We start from the raw sequence: 20,063 nt of genomic DNA, 5'->3' as shown, positions 1-20,063 counted from the left end.
GTACTTTCATTACCCGTAAAAATCCCTAATCACATTTTAGATTTCACTGGTGTAATTTCTTTTGGTTCATCGCATGGGATTTGGGTAGCTTTTTTTGTGTTGTTTTATTGTAGGATATTTCGGCTGTGCCTTGTTGCTGTTGTTGCTACTTTCTAGGAAGAAAGCACATGCACATACACGCGCGGCCACATGAAACATTGACCGAATCCACGCAGGAATTGGAGAGTTTGGCGCATTTCCTTAATTTTGTTTCCCTCTGTTTACCCCTTTTTTCCTAGATACAGAGGAAAAGTTTTTCTCTCTTCCTTCCCCTATATCTTTCTCTCTGCTCCGTTGATGAGTTAAAAGGAGCAAGAAACTGGTGCGGATCATTGTACTTCTCGGTTTCTCGGGAGTATATTGGGCAAGCATAAATACCTTGGGGGCCCAGCTTCTTAAAAAGTCATTAAAGAGCTTTATTAAAGTTAAATGGCTTGTAATCGATTTGAAGGTAACCAAAGCACAGAGAACTTTTGAACTACGCAGTGCTTCTCAGTGGCATCCGGCAGAGCAACTAGAGTGGTCAGAAAGGAAAAGGAGTGCCACTGGAAGTGTTGGTGTGAGTCGGAAAAGCGTCGTTTAAATAGGTTATTAACAGCTTGTAAGCTTTAAGGTCTAAAATTCGTCGAAGGTTGCTGCAAACTGTTGTAGAATGTTGACCTTTACTTTGGGGCGTAGAAAATGGTTCGTGGTTTTGGTTGAACAGTCGCGTTGAATGTCAGCTTTGGTCCAAAACTTGAGGTCAAATGTCATCAACGAAAGTAACCTTCGTTTTCTTATGATTCTGATGGAGAAAATGATACAATCGAGCGCTTCATTACCTCCAATTGATGCATCAAAGTTCTATATATTTACCTATTTTTCTATATTTTTCCCATACAGTTTTTTTATTTCAAATCTTTCAACTAACTTTCAAAGTTGCCTGCTCATTTATTGTTCCTGAACTGCATTACCAATGTGTGCGGTACACCTTTTCCCCTACACCTTTGAAATGATGCGTCTGGTGCAAGCTTTTTTCTTCCCATTCCCCACTCATAGAAGCGGCAGCATCATTAGTGATGTCTGATGCACCGCTTTTCCATCAGATCTTTCACCCTTTAGCGATTCATTTCCTTGTGTTCTGCACTTCCCTATCCATCTTTACGCGTGTGTGCGTACGCCTGAAAAGCCCTCATGCGCGTATAAGGGTGTGGGATGCGTATCCCTGGCAAACTTACGCACACACACAGGGCACTCACACACATTCTCACCAGCACGGTGGAAAGCAGAAGCACTGCGTCTCCCCACGACGACAGCATGACGGATGGCGTTTTGTGAAAGGTCATTTCCCTTTTTTCCAAGCTTGCCGGCGGCGGTGAAAACGAAGGACCATGGGGGATGACGACGTCGATGACGTCGACACTGCTCCGTGCTGCGGGCCGTTCTTCACAAGGAGTTTCGCTTGCGTAAACTTTTCCTTTCTTCTCCCACCCCCGCATAATCCTTGGTCCGGTCGGAGGGGAAGAAAACGCAGCTGCTGCGTTTGGAGCCATTTGTTCTTCTCTTTCTTTCTCCCGCTCTTCCTCCTTTAGTGCCTAAGGGAAAAGCTGTTCGTTTATGCCTCACGGTTGTCTCGGTTTTCGGTTCCGTTCCCGTTGATTATATGCCGCCGGACGTCTGTGGAGCGTTGAACGATTGTTTTGTTTTGTCTCTTTTTTTGTATGTTTCTCGCTGTTGTTTGGCTTTGTGTGGGTGTGTGTGTGGGGGGGCTTTTTATGCTTTTCATGCATCGGAATATTGTGCGTGTGCTGTAAGAATGTCTCCAAACAGTTGTTGTTTGCTTGTGTGTTGTGTGCGTGTGCTTGACGTTCCGTCGTCTCGTTGCGTAACGTACAGCGAGCAGCGGGCAGGGGCTGTGTTTGTGGGCTTGATCGATCGTGGCAAACTATACGACCGATTGGGGCCCGTGCGGTGTAATAAACTGGTACGCCACAGCGCTATCGAGGTCGATAACCATTTTCCGAAAGCGAAAGGCGGTTCTTCCTCAAAAATGTATGATTTACCTCTCAGTGCGAGAAATCCTTAATCTTTTTAATGACAAGCAACGCAACAATAAATAATGCATGAAATATGATTTCCATCCTGTACCCCCATACACGTTGCATAAATTTTCCATAAATCAATAACATCCTCCACCGCCTACTGCTACCGGCCGGAAACGGTGTACAGATGGACCAACGACGTCGACGACAACGACGGCAGCGCTGGCGAGACCTCCCCGCTTAATTACTCTACATCGACACACACACACACACCGGTAAATGGTGTGCCGGTTCGTCTTCTAAACTGTGGGGAGAAGAATGAAGGATGGAGAAATAATTGCTGCGCATTTAACACACACACACACACACGTGCGATTAAAATGACATAGGAGGATTTCTTCTCGATTACGCTCTCAGCCTAGGAGGCTACTGCTACTATCCCTAGCAACGCAAGAATCATGCAGACGAGCAGTACTCTTCTGCTAGTTTTACGCTACAAATGCGACGCCGTACACATCTCGTCTCACGTACGCACATTCTCGCACATACACACCCACACATTCGCGAGTGTTGTACGCGCGTCCTTACCTGATGAGAAGAACGCGCTCGCGCTACTTCCCGGTTCTCGGCATTTCCAGGACTTTTTGAATGAAAAGGATGCATGTGGGAATGGTTGGACGCGTGCGTGTGTGTGTGTGTGTGCGTGTATTTATTTCGTCGTGTGCGTGTGCCCACTATCAGGAAAAGAAAGCACTCCATTGATTCGAGATGGCGTGTCTGGTGAACGTTTTGCGATGCGCAAGGTAAGCATGCTGCCGACACCGACCGGAAATGGAGAAGCCTGGTCGTTCACGGCCAAACAGCAGGGTACGGTGCGCGGGGGGGAGTGAAGGGGATTGTTCGCTACATTTCGTTAAATTCGTTTTTATAATCATTTGCGATGGTTTTCTTTCTAATTTATTGTCTTTCAGGGGGAGGGCTGTTTTGTTAGAATTGTGCATTTACCAGAAAAAAGCTCTAGTGTGCGTGTGTGTGTGTAAGAGCGATTGATATACCGTAACACACATACACACAGCCACAGCACACAGAACAGTGTGCATCCTCGTGTCTTTGTTCGATTTATCATAGTTGCCAAGGCGAAAGAGTGTAATGAACGCGGGAAGTCGTTCCTATTCATTCCGTGTTGGTTTGCTTTTTTGAGGGCTTGGTGGAGAGGAAGGTGGTGATGTGGTGGTTGGAAAACTCAGGCGGCTAGGTTATACGTGTACACACGTACCGGGCGGAACCCGTTGGGAGTTGTGTGGCGCACTGGGTTATCACCCTTAGCACTGGGAACTCTGAATATTCAATCGGCGGGAAGCACAGGTGCGGGGCGGAAGGCTGGAAATGGAAAATTAATTATTCTTCTGATGGGAGTGCTTCTGCCCGCGTGGGAGAGGGGGAAGAGCGCCAGCAAGGATTTGCTTATGGGTGCGATTCTTCGAGTTCATTATCCGCTTTATGAATTTCCGTGTGCGGTTCATATTTCATTCGCTCCAAGAGATTTGCAGCCATAGAGTGGGATAGTTTTGAGCCTTGAACAACTCCACAACGCCAAAGAGAATACGGTGGAGTTGAATTTGGCCAAAAAGGTTGAAGGTATTCGTTAAAATTTACTGCATGACATGGCTAAACTCGGACAACAAATAACCATTTTGATTTCCATAGTATTTCATGTTTCATTTGAATCGTTTAAAATGCTTGCCGAAATGAAATCAGTTTTGATTATAATAAAACTTTTTTATTAATTTGAAAATCTTCAATTTCAATGTTGTTAGTCCACTTAGTAACGTAAAAAGAAATATTCTAAGCTGGTTGATTGAACAAAAATCAGAAAAAAACGCAAATTATCATGATCCAATAAGCACAATCAACGAGGAGTTCGACATTTTGCCGTCATTGTTATGCTCTCCCGCCCCCCGGGGGGCAGAGGGTCGCAACAGCGAAATTTGCCTTTAATCGAAACACGACACTAAGCTTCGAACAGATAAAAACATATTACCGCCGCCAGCCGTTTTGATTCCGCTGTGGAACAAAAAAAAAAACGGAATGTCCCACACACACACACTTTAGAACAAGGTGTAATCCTCCACCAAAGTAGAGAGAGAGAAAAAAGCTCAAAAGTCAGCTTTATCAGCTGTGCAAAAGTTACAGCTGGAAAAGGACGGTGGATAGCAGCAAAAAAAACCGAAACCAAAAAAGAGAATTGTTCGAGTGTTTTAAAAATGTATGCGTACGAAGGGGTCGTCGCTTGCTGTTTTCCGATTTGTACGCGTCCGAGAAAGGATTTTCTCACATAATGGTCAACTGTGTCTGTGTGCGCGTGTGTGTGAGTGCTGTAGGCATACTGCCGTGTGTAGTGCTTTTTTGCCCCGACGCCCGTAGTGTCGAAAGATAAATAAAATAAAATATTTAAAGTACGGCACCGTGATTTTCGCAGCCGATATTTCGTTCCATGCGGCTTTTTTTTCGCTCTCTCGCTGCTCGATTTCCCGAAGGGTGTGGTGTACGAGGGGTTTCACAGGCTTATATTGCTGCAGTACTGCCGTGAAAATGCCATATCTCGTTCGTTCGGTCCGATTTGTGGGCTCTCTGCTGGGATTTGTGGGCTCTCTGCTAACTGTGTGCAAGAAAGAAAAAAAAAAAAGAATCCCGCTTCCACCCGACAGTGTGTGACAATGTTGGCATAACATGAACCCCGCTATCTAGTACCAGCCCTCTCGTTGACCGGAGTTTGGCGGTGGCAAAAAAGTAAGGAAAAATCTTCGCTAAAGCGGAGTCGGAAATACAAGGCGCACACAATATTTTGCCACGTTTTATCTTTCCCGTCCTTCACTCGGGCGTTTAGCGTGCTCGCGCGGATATCCGAGAAGCTATCCTTTGCGCTTTGTTTATTCCGCCTCATCTCCACGCGGCAGGTCCGATATCGTTTTGTATGTGTGGCGTTTTTTTTTCTTTCTTTTCCCCCCTCAAGCATCTTTGCGTCACGTCAAAAGAACGATTGTCTTTGCTCTCTGTTCGCGGTTCCCGCCGCTGCTTCATCATCTGATTTTTGGTAGCTTTTGCTCCGTTCAGGTTAAATGGGGATGCTGGCACGAGGTGTCCATGTGTCGCACACACACACACACACATTCCGAAATGTGTCTGGTTTATTCATGAACCCTCTCCGCTTGCCCTTGCTGTCGGCTTCTCAAGCACCTTTCCGCCCTGGTAAAGAGGGTAACCAAAAACTAAGTTTTTCCGAAGCTTTTTCCCTTTCCAGTAGCTCCTTTTTTTGTGTTGCTGTCCATTCTCTTTAGCTTCTTGGGGATCAGTTTGGCTTTTTTGTATCGTTTTTTTTTTGCAAACACAGTTACACCTCTCTTTGATCGTTGCCGCCGTTTGCCGTAACTGTTTTCTTTTCGCCGTCTCCTCACACGAACGATGCTTTTCTTTCGTATTTTTTGTTTGACTCATCGGTTCGCAGAATTTCCTTTCGGGGTGGCCCTTTCTTGCACTTTTCCGTTTTGCCGAGGGCCGGGACCCGTGGGTGGTGGTTGCACGCCTGCACGCCCAAAAAGTTCCTATCCCCAATCTCCGGGGGAAGGAACTTCAAGCGGTCTCATTTCCTTCTGTTCCTCTACCTTCCTCGTGCACACTCCAGCGCCGAATAGGGGATGCTCTTTGCACTTGATCTTGTTCTGAAGTATTTGTGTGCGTGTGGCTTTGTGTGTGTGTGTGTGTGGTGTGAAAAACGGGGTGCGTTGCTCAATTTGGCTTTTATGGGTGTACTTTATTATCGGACATTAAGAATACACAGATTCACTCGTGCAAGGTACGGAGCGGCAAAAGGAGCGGCCAGAAAAAAAAATCGTTTCGTCCCAAAAGTGTATGTGTGTGTGTGTGTGTGCTCGGTAATTTACTCTTGGCTTGGCTGCACCATATCCAAAGTGCGATCGCATATGTTCCCAGGAATGAGGAAAAGGGACGCTTTGGGACCGTTTTTTGCGTGCGTGTGTGTGTTGCTGCGGTTGTTGCGCGTTTGAAACCGATTTGCGGGAAGGTCCTTTGCATGTTTATGACACTGAAGCATGGTGCGGTCATTTGTGTAAAATATGAAACATGTAATTAATTGTTTGAAGTGATGTCGCTTCTTGGGAGCTTTCCGGTTTTTTTTGGGGGTTTGGTTTTGCTCGTTAGAATTATTTCCCTTCCAAGAACCAGTTCCCCTTAGTTCCACTGCCAGTTGATTTATGCCTCATCAGATTGTGCTGGAAATTTCGGTCGTAACACATTGCGCACATGAGAAGCTCTGTTCGCTACATATGTTAGTGTGTGTGTAGTGTATATGTTTGCAACATTCGACTAATAGGATACATCACCCTTCGACTCTCCCTCAATGTAGTTGGGCTGACTTTGGGGGTTGTTGTGTTTTTTTTTCGCGCATCGATTTTTCATGCAATGCACTTCGACGGTTTCCAATTTCTCTTCTATTTCCACTCATACACACAGACCGAAGCTCCGATACCAGCTTCCGATACAACACAACCTTCGCCTCGGATTCTTTGTCCTTGGTCATTGCCATTACGGTGGGTAGCAAGAGAGAGAGAGAGAGAGACCAAGAGTGAACAGAAAGTGGGTGAGGAGAGTGCAGCCAGCCGTAGGGCTTCCGTCGCGTATGTGTGTGTGTGTGAATGCGTCTGGGTGCAGCAGCTCCAGACGGTCGCGTGTGAACCGTGTCGGCAAGTTCAAGTATGTTTACATGAGCTAGCCCTCCCTACCCTTGCCTCATCCCCCCCCCCCCTGAAATGAATCTTCACGCGCGCAAATGGTGCGATGCCGGGGCGCAATGCTTGGAGCTGCCCTAGCTACGTCATTGCCGTGTGCAACAATAATGCACCACCCGCCCGTCGCGCCCCTCCCGCTTTGCGTGTGAAGACTCGCCAGAGCAACACGCGGCACTGGGAATTGTAAACAAAGCGCAACTATTGGCAATTTTTTGTGTTGCTTCGTGTCGGAGCGGTATTTGAAAGAGCTAGAGAGCTGTGGCTAGAGGAATTTGGGTGGTTTTATTTTAGACAGGCTCTCTCGTGTTTCTGTCATTGTGTCGTTTTTTTTTGTTGCTGTTGCTAATTGAAATCAAGTTGTTTCTGTTGTTTGGCTGTGTAGATAAGGTTGGTGGGAGCCGTTTTCTCTGGCATGGGAAAAAATACGTTTCTTTCTTCCGACCGACCACCTCATTAGCGAGCTAAATTAATCTACTTGCTCCAATAACCATGACATAAACATAAACACATTGAGCACATTGAGCGAGACAGACTATTGTTGTTGGGTGTACAGTTTAATTAACGGGCAGGAGTAGGAGGAGGTGCGCTGATTTCAGTGTGCCCCAGCAGAAAGAAAGCATTACTCATGAAATATAGTAAGGTAAAAAAAACAGTCTCATAATCGTTGCATAAATTGCCACGCCACCACCAATTCGAGCAGCGCTCGCGGCGTTGAGGCGAGTAGCAGAAACGCAGAAACAACCGAATCATCAACTCGCCGGGCGCGCACTATACAACGGTCGCCTTCTGGACGGGCAAAATGGAAACGGTTGGCTCGAAAAAGCAACCCAGTGCAACAAACTAATAATATCAATCAACCTAACGACTAAATCACCGCACAAACAAGACGAAACATGAAGCGAGCGCGCGCGCGCGTCTCAACCTGGACTTCTACTGCACCAGTTCGACACGACCGGAAGCCGTCCCGGGGTTCGCTCGAGACACACACACACATACACACACACACACAAGCACACCCAAGTCGGGGTTTTGTCTTAGTATGATTTCTGTAGCGCGGTATTTGCGTTTGGTTCTCGGCGATCATCATCATCGCCGATCGCGCACCATCATCCCGGCAATGCCTTATAGCTTCGCTAATGGTTTCCATTTGTGTTTCCGGCCGCGGTGTGTAGTTTGTACCGAAATGAAGGCGATACCACCTCGGAGGTGTTTGTAATAGATTTTTTTTGTTCGATTTCCTTTTCGGAAGCATTAGGCGGTGGGATGTAAAAATGAACGAAAGTAACGTTGGGTTACTGAAAGACGACAAAAACAAGAATACTACAATTTGGTAGAGTTCAAACGTCGTCATGATTGCCTTTTGATTCATCGATTCAGCTAAGAATTGAACCTACCATTAGTGAACTGTTATAGTCAAGCGTTTGATCAGGTGTTACAGTTGGAATTTGTGTTTTATTATTTTACATTTCCAACATGAATTCAACTTAGAAAACATTCATATTTTTGGTCCTTCGAGCCGGATACTAACGGAGAAGGTAACCAATATGGTTTATTTAAAAGATTCCATCATTAGCAATTCTCTGTAAGCAAGAAACCCGATTTGGTATGCCTGTCTCAGCAACATATTGGGCTGTGTCTTCAAATATTCTGCTAGCATCGGCTCTCGGTCCGTATGGTGAAAAATGAAAACATAACTCCCTCTAAAAATAGCAACAACTTTTCCATCTTTCATCGTCAAGCGAGCAAGAGTCTCTGTCCTGTGTTTTGATAGTGTTTCCGTTTTCCACTGTGCACGCTGGCTGCATCGCAAAGTACACAGCAGCAACCCCTCAACATATCACACACGTGTGGCAATTTTGAAATGATTTTTAATCCACCCTGTGTGCTGGCGTGTCACTCCAGCAAAAGTACCCAAGAAGAAGTGAATGATTTGACGAAGTCTTCTTCCCCCCCCACTCATCACCGGGAGCAAAAGATCCTACGCTGACGTGAAGCATCTTGGTAGCAGCATCTCGTGTCTCTTGGTTAGTTTCACTTAAGTTTTGGGGGAAGTTTATAGAGTCTTGCAGCGTGTCCCAGAATAACCCTTAATGGAAAACTCTACAGCGTTTTCTTCCCCTGCGTCACACGAGCAGCCGTGGGTTGTACCTTCAAGTCATTCGCACACACACACATACAGATGTTCACTCACGTCTACCTAAAGTCTGGATGGTTTCTGGAGTTAGTTTGTCAAAGACTTTGGCGCTTCCTTCTTGCGCGCTGTGGCTCCTTGCGCGAACTCCTTCTGCTCTCAAGAACTGCTCCCGCTTCACAAGCCCGTAAAAGGACAACACTATGTACGACGGGGGCTCGCGCAAAAGCGTGCAAAATAAATAAGAAAGCCGGGGGAGGATTTATTGTTGTGCTTTATTTGCAAATTATTTGGACAAACTTTGTGCCCCGCGTGTGATGTTTACCGTGTGGTGTGTGGTGTAAGTGTTGCGCGTGTGTGTGTGTATGTGGGCCCGGGAGCCAAACGAGAGATGACTGCCAAGCGTGGAGAACGTTTGCTGTGGGAAGGATTCTGCGCGTGCTCTTTCTCTTTTTCTCTCCAAACCCTTCACCAAATGTTCACGGTTTCGTGTGTCGTAGGAAGTGTATGGAGAGTGTCGTGTGTGAATGGAGCTCAAATGGCTGGAAAGTTTTCCTAATTTACCGTTAAGCTTTTTGTAATGCATGAATGCAACGTGAAGTTTGGTTTTGGAAACCTCCGTTGCTTGTGTGTTTCACGTTGCGTTGCTTAATTAAAAGACTTTATGTAATTATGTATTGTTTTTTTCAGGCGTTGCAGTGAGTCTTGTAAACTGCTTCTAGAACTGTTTGAAATTCTTCAAAAAATAAATAGAGAGCAAAAATAAAAATCCCAAACACAGTGTGATGGTAGTAAATGCTTCCAAACCGTTTTGATTTATCGCTTTCATCCAGGTCTTCTGCAAGGGTCATCAATTTTGCTTTGCTTCATCACCAACATCCGCCCCGTGTTAGCAAACATGTGTGTGAGTGTGTGTATGTGTGTGGATGGATCTAAAAAAATGCCTGCAAACAGCGCTTTGCACCGCTAGCTAGAAGGGATCGTAAAATTAAAAATAGCCACACCACCGGTAGCGTAACATTTCGTCGTCGTCCTCCCGCAGTGAAGTATGCAGCGCAAATTTACGATAAAAGCCATTATTAAAAAATAAATTGCCAAAACGAAATGACACTCCAATATTTCCGCACCCACTGCTCCCGTGATGTGTCAACACTGTCAAGGCAAGTTGTTTTGCCAGCAACAAAAAAGGAAAAAAAAAAATTGTTGGCGTTATAGCGGATACCGCGCTACTGGAGCGAGCGTTTTTCTTTTCCACTCGATTCGATTTGTTCCGGCAGCACGGGGACGACGGTGGCCTACGCCACCATTGACCTTTCATCTTGGTGTGCTACCTACCGCTTTCTTCTAGGGGTCGATATATCATAAGTTCACGGGAATGCGCTTTCTGTCCTGCTGCGAGGAGGGTAAGCACCTAGCGAAGATGAAAAAAAAAGTCATAGGTCATCGAAACAGAGGCCATTCCTCTAGCCACTTCCTTGAATAATCGAAGATATCTCGCCCGTCGAAGGTGCAAGACACGAGACCGACCCCGCCCCCCGAATGTGTCTCACCTTTTTCTGGCCAAAAAAAGAACTCTGCTCACCCCAGCAACAGCTTTGCATTTCGCACGGATGACGCTGGTGGGTGTACACGGTACCGGGTGTACACGGCTGATGCATCTGCGGGTGAGAAAAAGGAAGAAAAAAATGGAAGCGCAGGAAAGTGTTGCCTTCGTTCGGAGACAACTTTCCTGGAAGCAAGACTGTGTGCATAAGAAGGAAAAGTCCACAGTGCAAATGGTGGTGCACCCGGTTGAGATAAAGGAAATGGCACGTCCTTTTTAAGCAGCACGCGGACATTCTCTCTGTTGCCTGGGTGTGTTTGGGTTGCCCTTTAGCGCCTTTGAGCGGCGCGTTTTTTATATCTACACATTTTGCGGCATTCTTGAGCGCTGGGGCAAAAGTTTGATTTTGTGCCCAGGAATGACCCGGCATTTATTTATTCCTTGATTCATTCCGTATCGGCGTGCCCTGTGCGCGCACCTTCGGCGCCTTTTCCAAGTCGATGGGCAGTGTGTTATAGTTGGGGACATGCTATGGTCATATTGTCGGATGCTTACGGGAGAAACGGGAGGGAAAGGAAGAAAGAAGGGGCCACAAATCGTGCCAAACCCCGAGCCATGATTTCTATTTAACGCGTGCCTTTGCCGTGAAAGAGGGAAGGTGCCCTGAACTGAACTCTGGACGTAAAATATCTTGCTATCCGGTTGCCCATCGTCTTCGTTGGAGAGGAGGGAGAGCGAGAAAAGCCGAAAGTATGAGGGGAGGGGGGGGGCTGGAAAAGTTTTCCAGTCGAGTTTTCACACCACCGGGGCATTTCTCATGAACATCGCAAAAATCATTTCGCATCAGAACGTGCTTGCATGCGCGCGTCCTCTCCCGTACGAGAAGGTACACTGGGCTGGACTGGGCTTGGAGAAGAATGGCTTTGAATTTATGGATGTGTTTTAAATTATTAAATTTTATACACGATTTTTTTCATTTGGGGTGTTGTGCGGTGGTGTAGTGGACACTAGCAGTCGGCGAAAGGTTGCATTTTATTTAGCATTTTCATGATTGCCATTTTTATTCTGCCTTTTACGTGCTGGAATGTGAACCACTTGGTTTATTGTGCGCGTGTGATGGTGCGGAAGATGATTTTGAAACGGAAGGAATTGGTTGGAGTGTAGGTTTATATATTTTGCTTGAATATGATGCATCAAGATTACAGTTTTTTTAGATTTGATCCTTTATTCTATTTCAATGCGTATTCATCCTTTTCCTTATTCACGAGATGCTCTATCGTGAACAGTTTTGAAGATTTCTCTATCCGTTTTTATTACTTTAAACTCTTCCGTTATACATCCTTTTGAGGGCCAATTTTGGTCATCATAAAAATGTTCAAATCTCCCTCTCCCATCAAACAGCACACTCGGTGTGGTAAAATCCTTCACAGCTTCCCAGAAACAACCAAATCACAACCACGATCGAGCGCGAGGAAAACCGCCCCCACTCAAAACGAAGTCAAAAGCAATGCCAAAAAGGCATAAAAATTCAAATAAATGGAAATCCACAATTCAAATCATGTTCCTGCAGCGGGAAAAAAACAAAACCAAAACTAAACAGAAGACGGAACTTTCGGTACGAGTTTTCGCCCGTGTTGGGGAAAATCGCTCCACTGGGGCGCCCCCTGACACCCAGCCGCCTTTTCCCCAGTTCCTCCAGTTTTAGATTCTGCTCGCACCGCTCGTCTGCCGCTGGTGGGGAAGAACGAGGACTGGCACAATGGCCAAACACGCGGAGCGCTGGTGTGATCTTTGGGAATCACGGAAGTGACTGGTAAAGTGGCTGCTTAAAGCGATGGCCACGTACACATACACTCTCTCTCTCTCTCTCTCTCTCTCTCTCTCCCGTTCTCGTTCGAGGTTTTTATGATGTAAATCATGTTTGACGATCGTTTGCACGATAAAGCTCTGTTGGTTGGCTGGATGTGCGCTTTGGGATGTCCGTAGCGCCGGCATGGTATGTTTTGAAAGTTTTATTTCCTCGGACATTCGACTGTGTGAGTCGCTTGTGACGCTTTGGACTCACGTTCGCGGGTAATGTCGTTGCCTTCTTGCCCGTGTGTATAGAGGATGGTGTTCAACCTTAGCTGCTCGTCTTTACCACCTTGTTCGAGGCTTCCGTGAGGCTTCCATTTTCCGTTTTTTCCTGCCTTAAATCTCTCTCTCTACCGAAAGAGTAAAACCTTCGGCATGATAAAACAGCGATATAAAGATTAAGCAGCAATTTTTATGATTGTTTTTGCTTTGGCCGTGCTTTCCCGTCCTTTTGCAGCAGGCAGTGCGCTTGTTCGTGCTCAGGACGAAAGAGGATGCACACTGCTACCAACACGGTGTGTTATTATAATGATCTCTGTTGTTTTTGTGCACCGTGGTGGTCGGATGGTCGGGTACCAGCAGTACCGCTATCATTGCTATCATTATGCGTCGACGCGTTGTTGCTTGGTTCGTGTTCTCTGCCCTGGCGACAAATTATGCTAACTGTCGGTGTTTGTGTCGTCGCTGTCGGTGTCGGTTTGGGTGGTTTGATAATCTGTACCGGGGTTCTTTTTATTCCATCGCGTCCTTTCTGCGAAGAAAGTACAAACGTAATACAATCTTCCAAGAGGTCACTTAGCTTAGCGAAAAGCTGGGTTTGTCGTGCACTGTACGGCTCTGTTCCACTTCCCGTGCGGCCCGCTACCCGACAAGCTGTGGTCAGAGAAATGGAAATTATACACCACGAAGAAGCAAATGGGAAGGGAGAAATGTAAAGTGGTCCATTGCCGCCGTTCCGCCAAATCTCACCCGGGGTGAATTTGGGCGGTTGTTTTCATTCTGGAAGCAGTCAAAACCCGAGCAGTTTTGGTATGGTTTTGCATGGTGTGATTATCATATAACCGTAGCCATTATCATAATCATAATGTCTACCACTGTGCGTCAGCCAAGCGTTAGCTGAGGAATATGGCAAAGACCTCAATTGGTCGGTAGTTGTTGTGCTTGTAACGCTTGACTAGCTAGCGTTGAGTTGTTGTTTGGGAGTATAAAAGTTTGAAATCCAAATAGAGTAAACAAGCAGACAGACAAAACTTAATACTTCAACTATCAAACTGTCAGACATGTAGGAATTGTAGGATAATGTGGTAATCTAATATTGCTTGATGTAAACTATCGCCAACACTCCATGGAATTAGTAGCCCTGCTATATTGCGTCACTGCAACCTCCAACTGACATAGCCTAATGCTCTTGTTTGAATAAACCTTACATCTTACCGTCCGCCAAGCCAAGCTGCTGGTACCCATTATCCCCCGTGCACACAGCTATGCGTTGACAGTTTCAAAATAGACATAAAATCCAAATTTAAACGCACCCCGCCGTGGAATGGGCAATCGGTGGAACACAACCTGTTTTGTGGCCGTTTGAACGATATGCAAATCAGCGGCGAGGTAGCGGCACACACACACGCACACTCATTCAGTTGTCAGATGGAGTGGTTCTCCAGAGCTGCCTTGGTGTGTGCAGCTCAAGGTTCTCACCCCGAATGCTGTACGCGATCGCTTGTTGTCTTCACCGTTTAATACAATCTATTTCGAGAGGGGAAGAGCAAACCAAAACTGATGAAACGGTGGTGGACGGAGGGGAGCAGCTTCTAATTCGTTTTGTCCACCGTCCGTTGCAGACGTAGATGTTTTGGAAGGAGCCGGGGTACACCAAGACTTTGTGTGCTGAAGCAGCACCCCATCTACAACGAGGCTCAAATTGGCAAATATTGATCGATAAGTATTTGCGCGATCTTGGGGAGGTCGTGTCACACGGAACTCTCTCGGTGATCGTGCTGCGAGCAGCAGCAGCAGCAAAGTCGTGGTGTTGTGCAACGAATATAGCGTCATTGGGATGGGTCGAAGAGTCAGAAACGATTTCAAGAAGTATGGTTGAAATCTGTAGTTTATGGAATTGTGTAAGAAAGATTGCTTTATTTCAAAAAGTCCTCAAGGTTTGTTCGGAATTTTTTGTTTACATCGTTTCAATCTTACTTCAAGAAGAGTAATGCGATCGCATGGAGCTCTTAATGTCGGTTGCGCAATTCATGTTATGAGTTTAAAAAAAGCCCGCACCACTAATCCCGCAATAATTGTGGCATGAGTATACTTCTCGTTTTTATAGAGCCAGCGGCATGCTTCATTTCCAGTAAGCCCTTCTACAGTGTAGGTACTGCTACTTGCGGTGAAGGCTACTCTCACGATGTAGTTGGGTCCTCTTATCAGCCCGTAAACCACTGTTTCTTATCATGTTGCGAGGCGCAAACAAGCAATGTGGGGTGTGCCGTTGAAAAAAAAAATCAAAGCAAATCAAGTTCATGAACAGCGCAACATGAGAGAGAGACAGAGAGAGGTTTGTTGCTATAATTGGTTTCCGAAATTTCGATGTCTCACTGTCCCGATGTGCCGGATGTTAATTAATTGCTCAGTGAAACGTTGCTCCGTGAATAAAGCACCACCTGCAAACACACATTCCATTCAGCGAAGAGATGTCTAAATTGTTCTGACAAGCTAATTCGTAAACCAGATTGAGCTCTGATTACAACCCGCTAAACGATGCTGTGTGTATAGGTGTAACGCTGTGTAACGATGCCACAACCAACCACGCGAACCACGCCAAACCTCCCCAGCAATCGTGCACTGAGTGCGCTGTGTAATTTATGGGCTGAATCCCACGATTATCTTATCACACGCCTTCTTATCGCCGTGAACGGGTTTGACTAGTGATTATAAAACCATTTTGCTTCCAAACCCTCGCATGTGCTTGTGTTTGCTGCTGGTCTCCCTATACTACAGCGGTCAGCAAGACGCGAGACTCTTTTTAATCGGCTGTTGAGTTGCTGCTGCTGCTGCTGCTGCATCGGTAGCGGGTAGATATCAGCAATTAGATTACAATGGTTTGAGTTGCCTTTAAGTTGTTGTTACGGTTGATGTTGCTTCGGGAACACGTGATATTGTCTTCACCTTGGTCAGGGATTTATTGGGCAATCGGAAAGTGCCCTTCAAGATATCAATTTGTTGTGTTGTTGTGTGATTCATTCAGGTTGAAACCCATTTTGAGGGTGTTTCTGCTGACACTCAGCTGCCTTAATGATAACACTGTCGCTGGCGTTCGTACTGGAAAGCGATGGAAAATTAAAACAAATGACTTTTCTCGTTGATTATCGAGAATGCATGCCAAAGCCGTTGGACTTCAGCAGGTCGGTGCGATAAAACAGGACATCTATCACGAACCTCGTTCTGCTTGAACACATATAGCTTCACACACGTTCGTACTCCGAACGAGATAAACAAGCAATGCAGTACGATAATTGATGACCACCCTCGGAATACCCAGGCGGAGTAATTCAGTTGCGCGCCCTGTATGGGTGTTTGCTGGCTGCCAACCGCTTGTGCCAACAAGGAGAACGATGCATTTAAAGTTCATTATCATTCCGGTTTTGTAGTTGATGGATGTACTTGGCTCTCGCTGGGCGCACGAGCGTGCCCAAGGTGTGTGTATGTAGCGTCTTCCTCCTCTCATCACACCGGGGGACGATCGGGCAATAGTGTTGGGTAGATAAATGCGACAATGTTTTAAATTCCTTTGCAAGCGGTATGGTTGTGTGTTACTCCTATGCAAAAGAGCCACTGTGTGTCCAATGGTGTGGTGTCCACGCTCGATTGCGTACCAGAAGACGTAATATACCACACACCACGAGCAGCAGCGACAGGTAAAACGATTGACCGACGGGAGGAAGCAGCTGCCGCCACGGACAAACCAACCGGGCGCCCATTTCCTGCGACCATTAATTTGTTGATGTGAAATTTATTTAAATCCAGCCCAACAAAAACAAAAAGGAAACGGCACACAAACACTTTGTCGCAAACGATGAGTTTCGACGAATCGATTATTTCTCCTGCACAATATCTTCTCCTGCTACTTTGTAGTAAATTGTGCGGCCAACGGCTCTCTCTCTCGCTTCCGCAGCACGCCTTTGCTGCACCGCGGTTCGGTCGCGGTAAAAGTGGGAATTTATTTAAATCTTGCATCTTGTTTTTATTGTTGTAGAGGCGGGTGATCGGGAAGAAGCCCCTGAATTCGCAATGGAAACAGGAGAAGAAAGCAGTGGTGCCGAAAGCGACAAAGCACAAATTGCTGCCCCATTCGGATGGACTGTCGATGTCTGCGTCCGTGTAGGTCTGGTGCTCGAGGGCATTAGCGAAAGACGAAGCAGCTTGCCGAAAAGTGTTGGTTTTTCGCATTTGTCGCGATTGGGGTGTAATTAATTTCTACCCCTGCGCTGAGACATCCGAGCGGCGGGGCCCCGAGGGCTGTGGTCTGCTGGAAATGTTGCTGCAAATTAAGCAGCAGCAGCAGCAGCAGCAGCGTTATGGTTTGCTTCCGTTTTTGGTGGTGTAGTTTTTCATCGCAAGAATTGGTAGATCTAGCGGTCGATGTTTGATTGTGTATCCGGTAACATTCGCCGGCATGTTTGTTTCACTGCAGCATTTGTGTAGCAACACAGGGTTTAAGGCGATTTGGGAGCTTTTACATGACAGCTACAACCGGGGAAGTGTTTCAGATAAATTTACATCTTTTTGCTCGCTGTCGGGTCGGGTGCGTTTATCGCTTCTTGGAATATCGACGAAAGAATAAAACGCCTCATGCGACCTTTTTGCACCATTACATAGAATTAAGAGCCACAAAATAATGGTACAGAATTTGAAGCGTTATTCGTATTTGCCTTCGATCTTGTGTGTCATATTTAACGACTGATGACACACACACACGCTCGGGGAAGTTCCAAAGATGGAGGATTCTTCACATCTAACCCCAAGTGTAATGGTTTCAATTTTCCACCGTTTTTTTCCGTTCTCGCTTCTTGCACCAACACACACGTACGCCAGCGAGGTGCAAGGGTGGTTGGCTTTGCCCGCATCAAGAGTTAATTGCCAACACTGGAAGGAAGAGACGACCCCGCTGGCTGGATCGTAAATCCAACCACTCCGGAGGGCGATGAGTGAAAAGCTACATGCGAGCAGGCAGCAATGTATCTCCAAGGATGGAAGTGGGCAAACGCTCTTTCTCGTCTCGTGTTCTCATCTAAAAAGGAAACTGTGTTTGCCTACCGTATTTTCATCAGCTTGGCCCCCTCACATTTGGATTTTTGAGGCAACGCAATCGAAGGAAATGAGCTAAAAAATATAAAAAAGAAAGCCAAAACCCATCCTCCCTCCATGTGGCCAGAAGAGGAGCACCACGGTTGTGTGACGAGATGGTGGGGTGCCATCGACTTTGATGGTTTTATCGCACGTTCACTAACCTTCTGTTGACATTGAAATCGAGCCCGGCGAGGAGCGTGCAGGGCGAGATATATGGTGGCAATGGGGAACGGTGGGAAATATCGTGATGTGGTGCTAGAGTTCGTTTGCAAATCGTGCTTAGCGACACACACACATTCATACTGAATCGAGGATGGAGGGAAGGAAAACACATCAGACGCAGAGCCATCAAACTATGCTCCGGTGTTTTGATGTTTTTATTTCACAACAGGGCACACAAGGCGTTAACATACACACCACACTCGCCGTCGCCGTCATCGTCCACCAGGATCGGCAAAACAAAACATGCCACGCACACGCACGATTCACTCACATCGGTGGAGGACGAGGAAAGCGAAGGATCGCTGGATGGTGCAGAGGGAGTCAACGAATCCCCGCTGAATTTAACACTCACTCTTGTGGTTGGGGAGCAATCCATGGGGAGGGGGAGGGATGAAATTTGAATAAAAACCCACTTTAAGACCCAATGGGAGGGAAAATGAGGATGTGATGGCCATTTCACTGGCCGGTATTGTATTGTGGCCATTTTGCCGGCTTTAATCATTGGACGACGCGGTGACGCAATTTTCCATTCTGGTGGCGGTGGTGATGGCGCTAGGATGATTAGAGGTGGTTAGCAGCTGAGTCGTTAAGCTTAAATTGAGTTGCAGGATACGATGGTGGTTTGTTGGGGCGCTTTTTGTTTTAACTTTGATTAAATTATTATATTTTTTCGATATGTTATGAAGCTAAATTAAATTCATATAATTTTTCGTTTTTAGAACGATTTATATCAGGTTTATATGAGTTTGTATGAGGCCAAAAATTAAAATGGAAAATGATAGAATTATGCAATCGATTTCATAAGCTTCATGGGAACTCTTCCCTTTCCTTTCTTATCATAGATTGGGCAAACAAAAATTGATATAAATCGGTCGATCAGATTCCCGTCTTTTTCCATCATTTTCTCCGTACGAAACGCTCGCATCCATTGTACAGCACATAATCGGTATTGATTTTATCCCTCACTAACACGCTCTCTCTTTCTTTTTCCATTCCATGTGTGCTACCTTCCGGGTGGTATGTATTTTTCGCACACCGTTAATCCATCAGCATCGACAATTCACCGACATACGGCCGATGATAACGATACGTCGCCGTCGGCCGGAGTACAGCAGGCGAAGGATCAACAGCCACCGACCGGGAAGCAGCATTCCAGCTCGACCGAGAACGGTGCAGGGGGTGGTGCTGGTGCGCTGGCACCAGCCTCCCTGCAGGCAGCATCCCCGCAAACGATGACACTGACGGCGGATAAAAATAAAACCAGTAAGTAGAATTTGCCAACAATGTTTTGCCGGGAAGTGGTGGGAACAATTTTTCCGTTACGGCGAAAAAAGGAGAAAAGCTTCTCGGTCCTTGTATTTCTCACCGAAGGCCATAATTTTAATGTTGTGCCTGCCAGGATGCCAAACACACACACACACACCGCAGGGGAGGAGGCTGTCACAGGGTTCAGTAGTTGATTTTCAAACCAAAAAACCCCCTTTATCGAAAAGTAAAGCGATAGAGGGACGAGGCTCGTGATCCTGTTGGAGGAGACGGGAGGTCATGGGATGAACGGGATGACAGAAGATTGTGTAACCCCATGGTCTGTGAATGGGTGATTAACAACAGGTTTCTAAAAAGAGAGCTAAAGCGCATCAGCGTAAGATAGACAGGAGACAAAAATGTGACAGTGTGAAGCTTCTCCCCCTTCAGTTGGGGGAGTTTCTCAACCCAAGGGTGGCTGGAGTTTGGGTTTTAGGGCTTACGGTAGCACTTCCGTCGCTTGGTCCCACGGCAGTACCCGGCGGGAGAGTTTCTCAGGCTGTCAAAAAAGCGTCACCCGAAGACAACGCACAAAAGGAACCGACAGAATGCCGTCGACGAGGGAGGACAAAGAGGAATGTGACCGATCTGTGAGTGTGTATGTGTATTATTGCCGATCGAGGGTGGGAGATACTGTCTGGATGGAAAATCCACCTCACCTCGACAGCCCAGAATCTCTTTTGTACTGAATGTTATGTGTGTGTTTGTGTACCCCAAGAGTTGTTCTGTTCTGGAGGATAGCACACGAAAAAAAAAAAACGGATCCCAGACGTTAACGTTCCTTGCCAGACGTATGG

General features: G+C 46.4%; 1 protein-coding gene across 6 annotated transcripts in view; it reads left to right on the top strand.

Moving 5' to 3' along the window:
- Positions 1 to 20,063, top strand: part of LOC121597456 (TGF-beta receptor type-1) — an 82,987-nt gene that overhangs the window by 14,234 nt on the left and 48,690 nt on the right. For all 6 annotated transcript variants that reach the window (XM_041923225.1, XM_041923227.1, XM_041923226.1 and 3 more), the window contains exon 3: positions 19,012 to 19,224. In XM_041923225.1, coding sequence (XP_041779159.1) covers positions 19,012 to 19,224 — 213 coding nt within the window. The remainder of the gene's footprint in view (positions 1 to 19,011; positions 19,225 to 20,063) is intronic.

This window comes from Anopheles merus, chromosome 3R, assembly GCF_017562075.2.
Source record: "Anopheles merus strain MAF chromosome 3R, AmerM5.1, whole genome shotgun sequence".
Lineage (NCBI taxonomy): Eukaryota > Metazoa > Arthropoda > Insecta > Diptera > Culicidae > Anopheles > Anopheles merus.
This window is presented reverse-complemented; position numbering and strand designations above follow the sequence as displayed.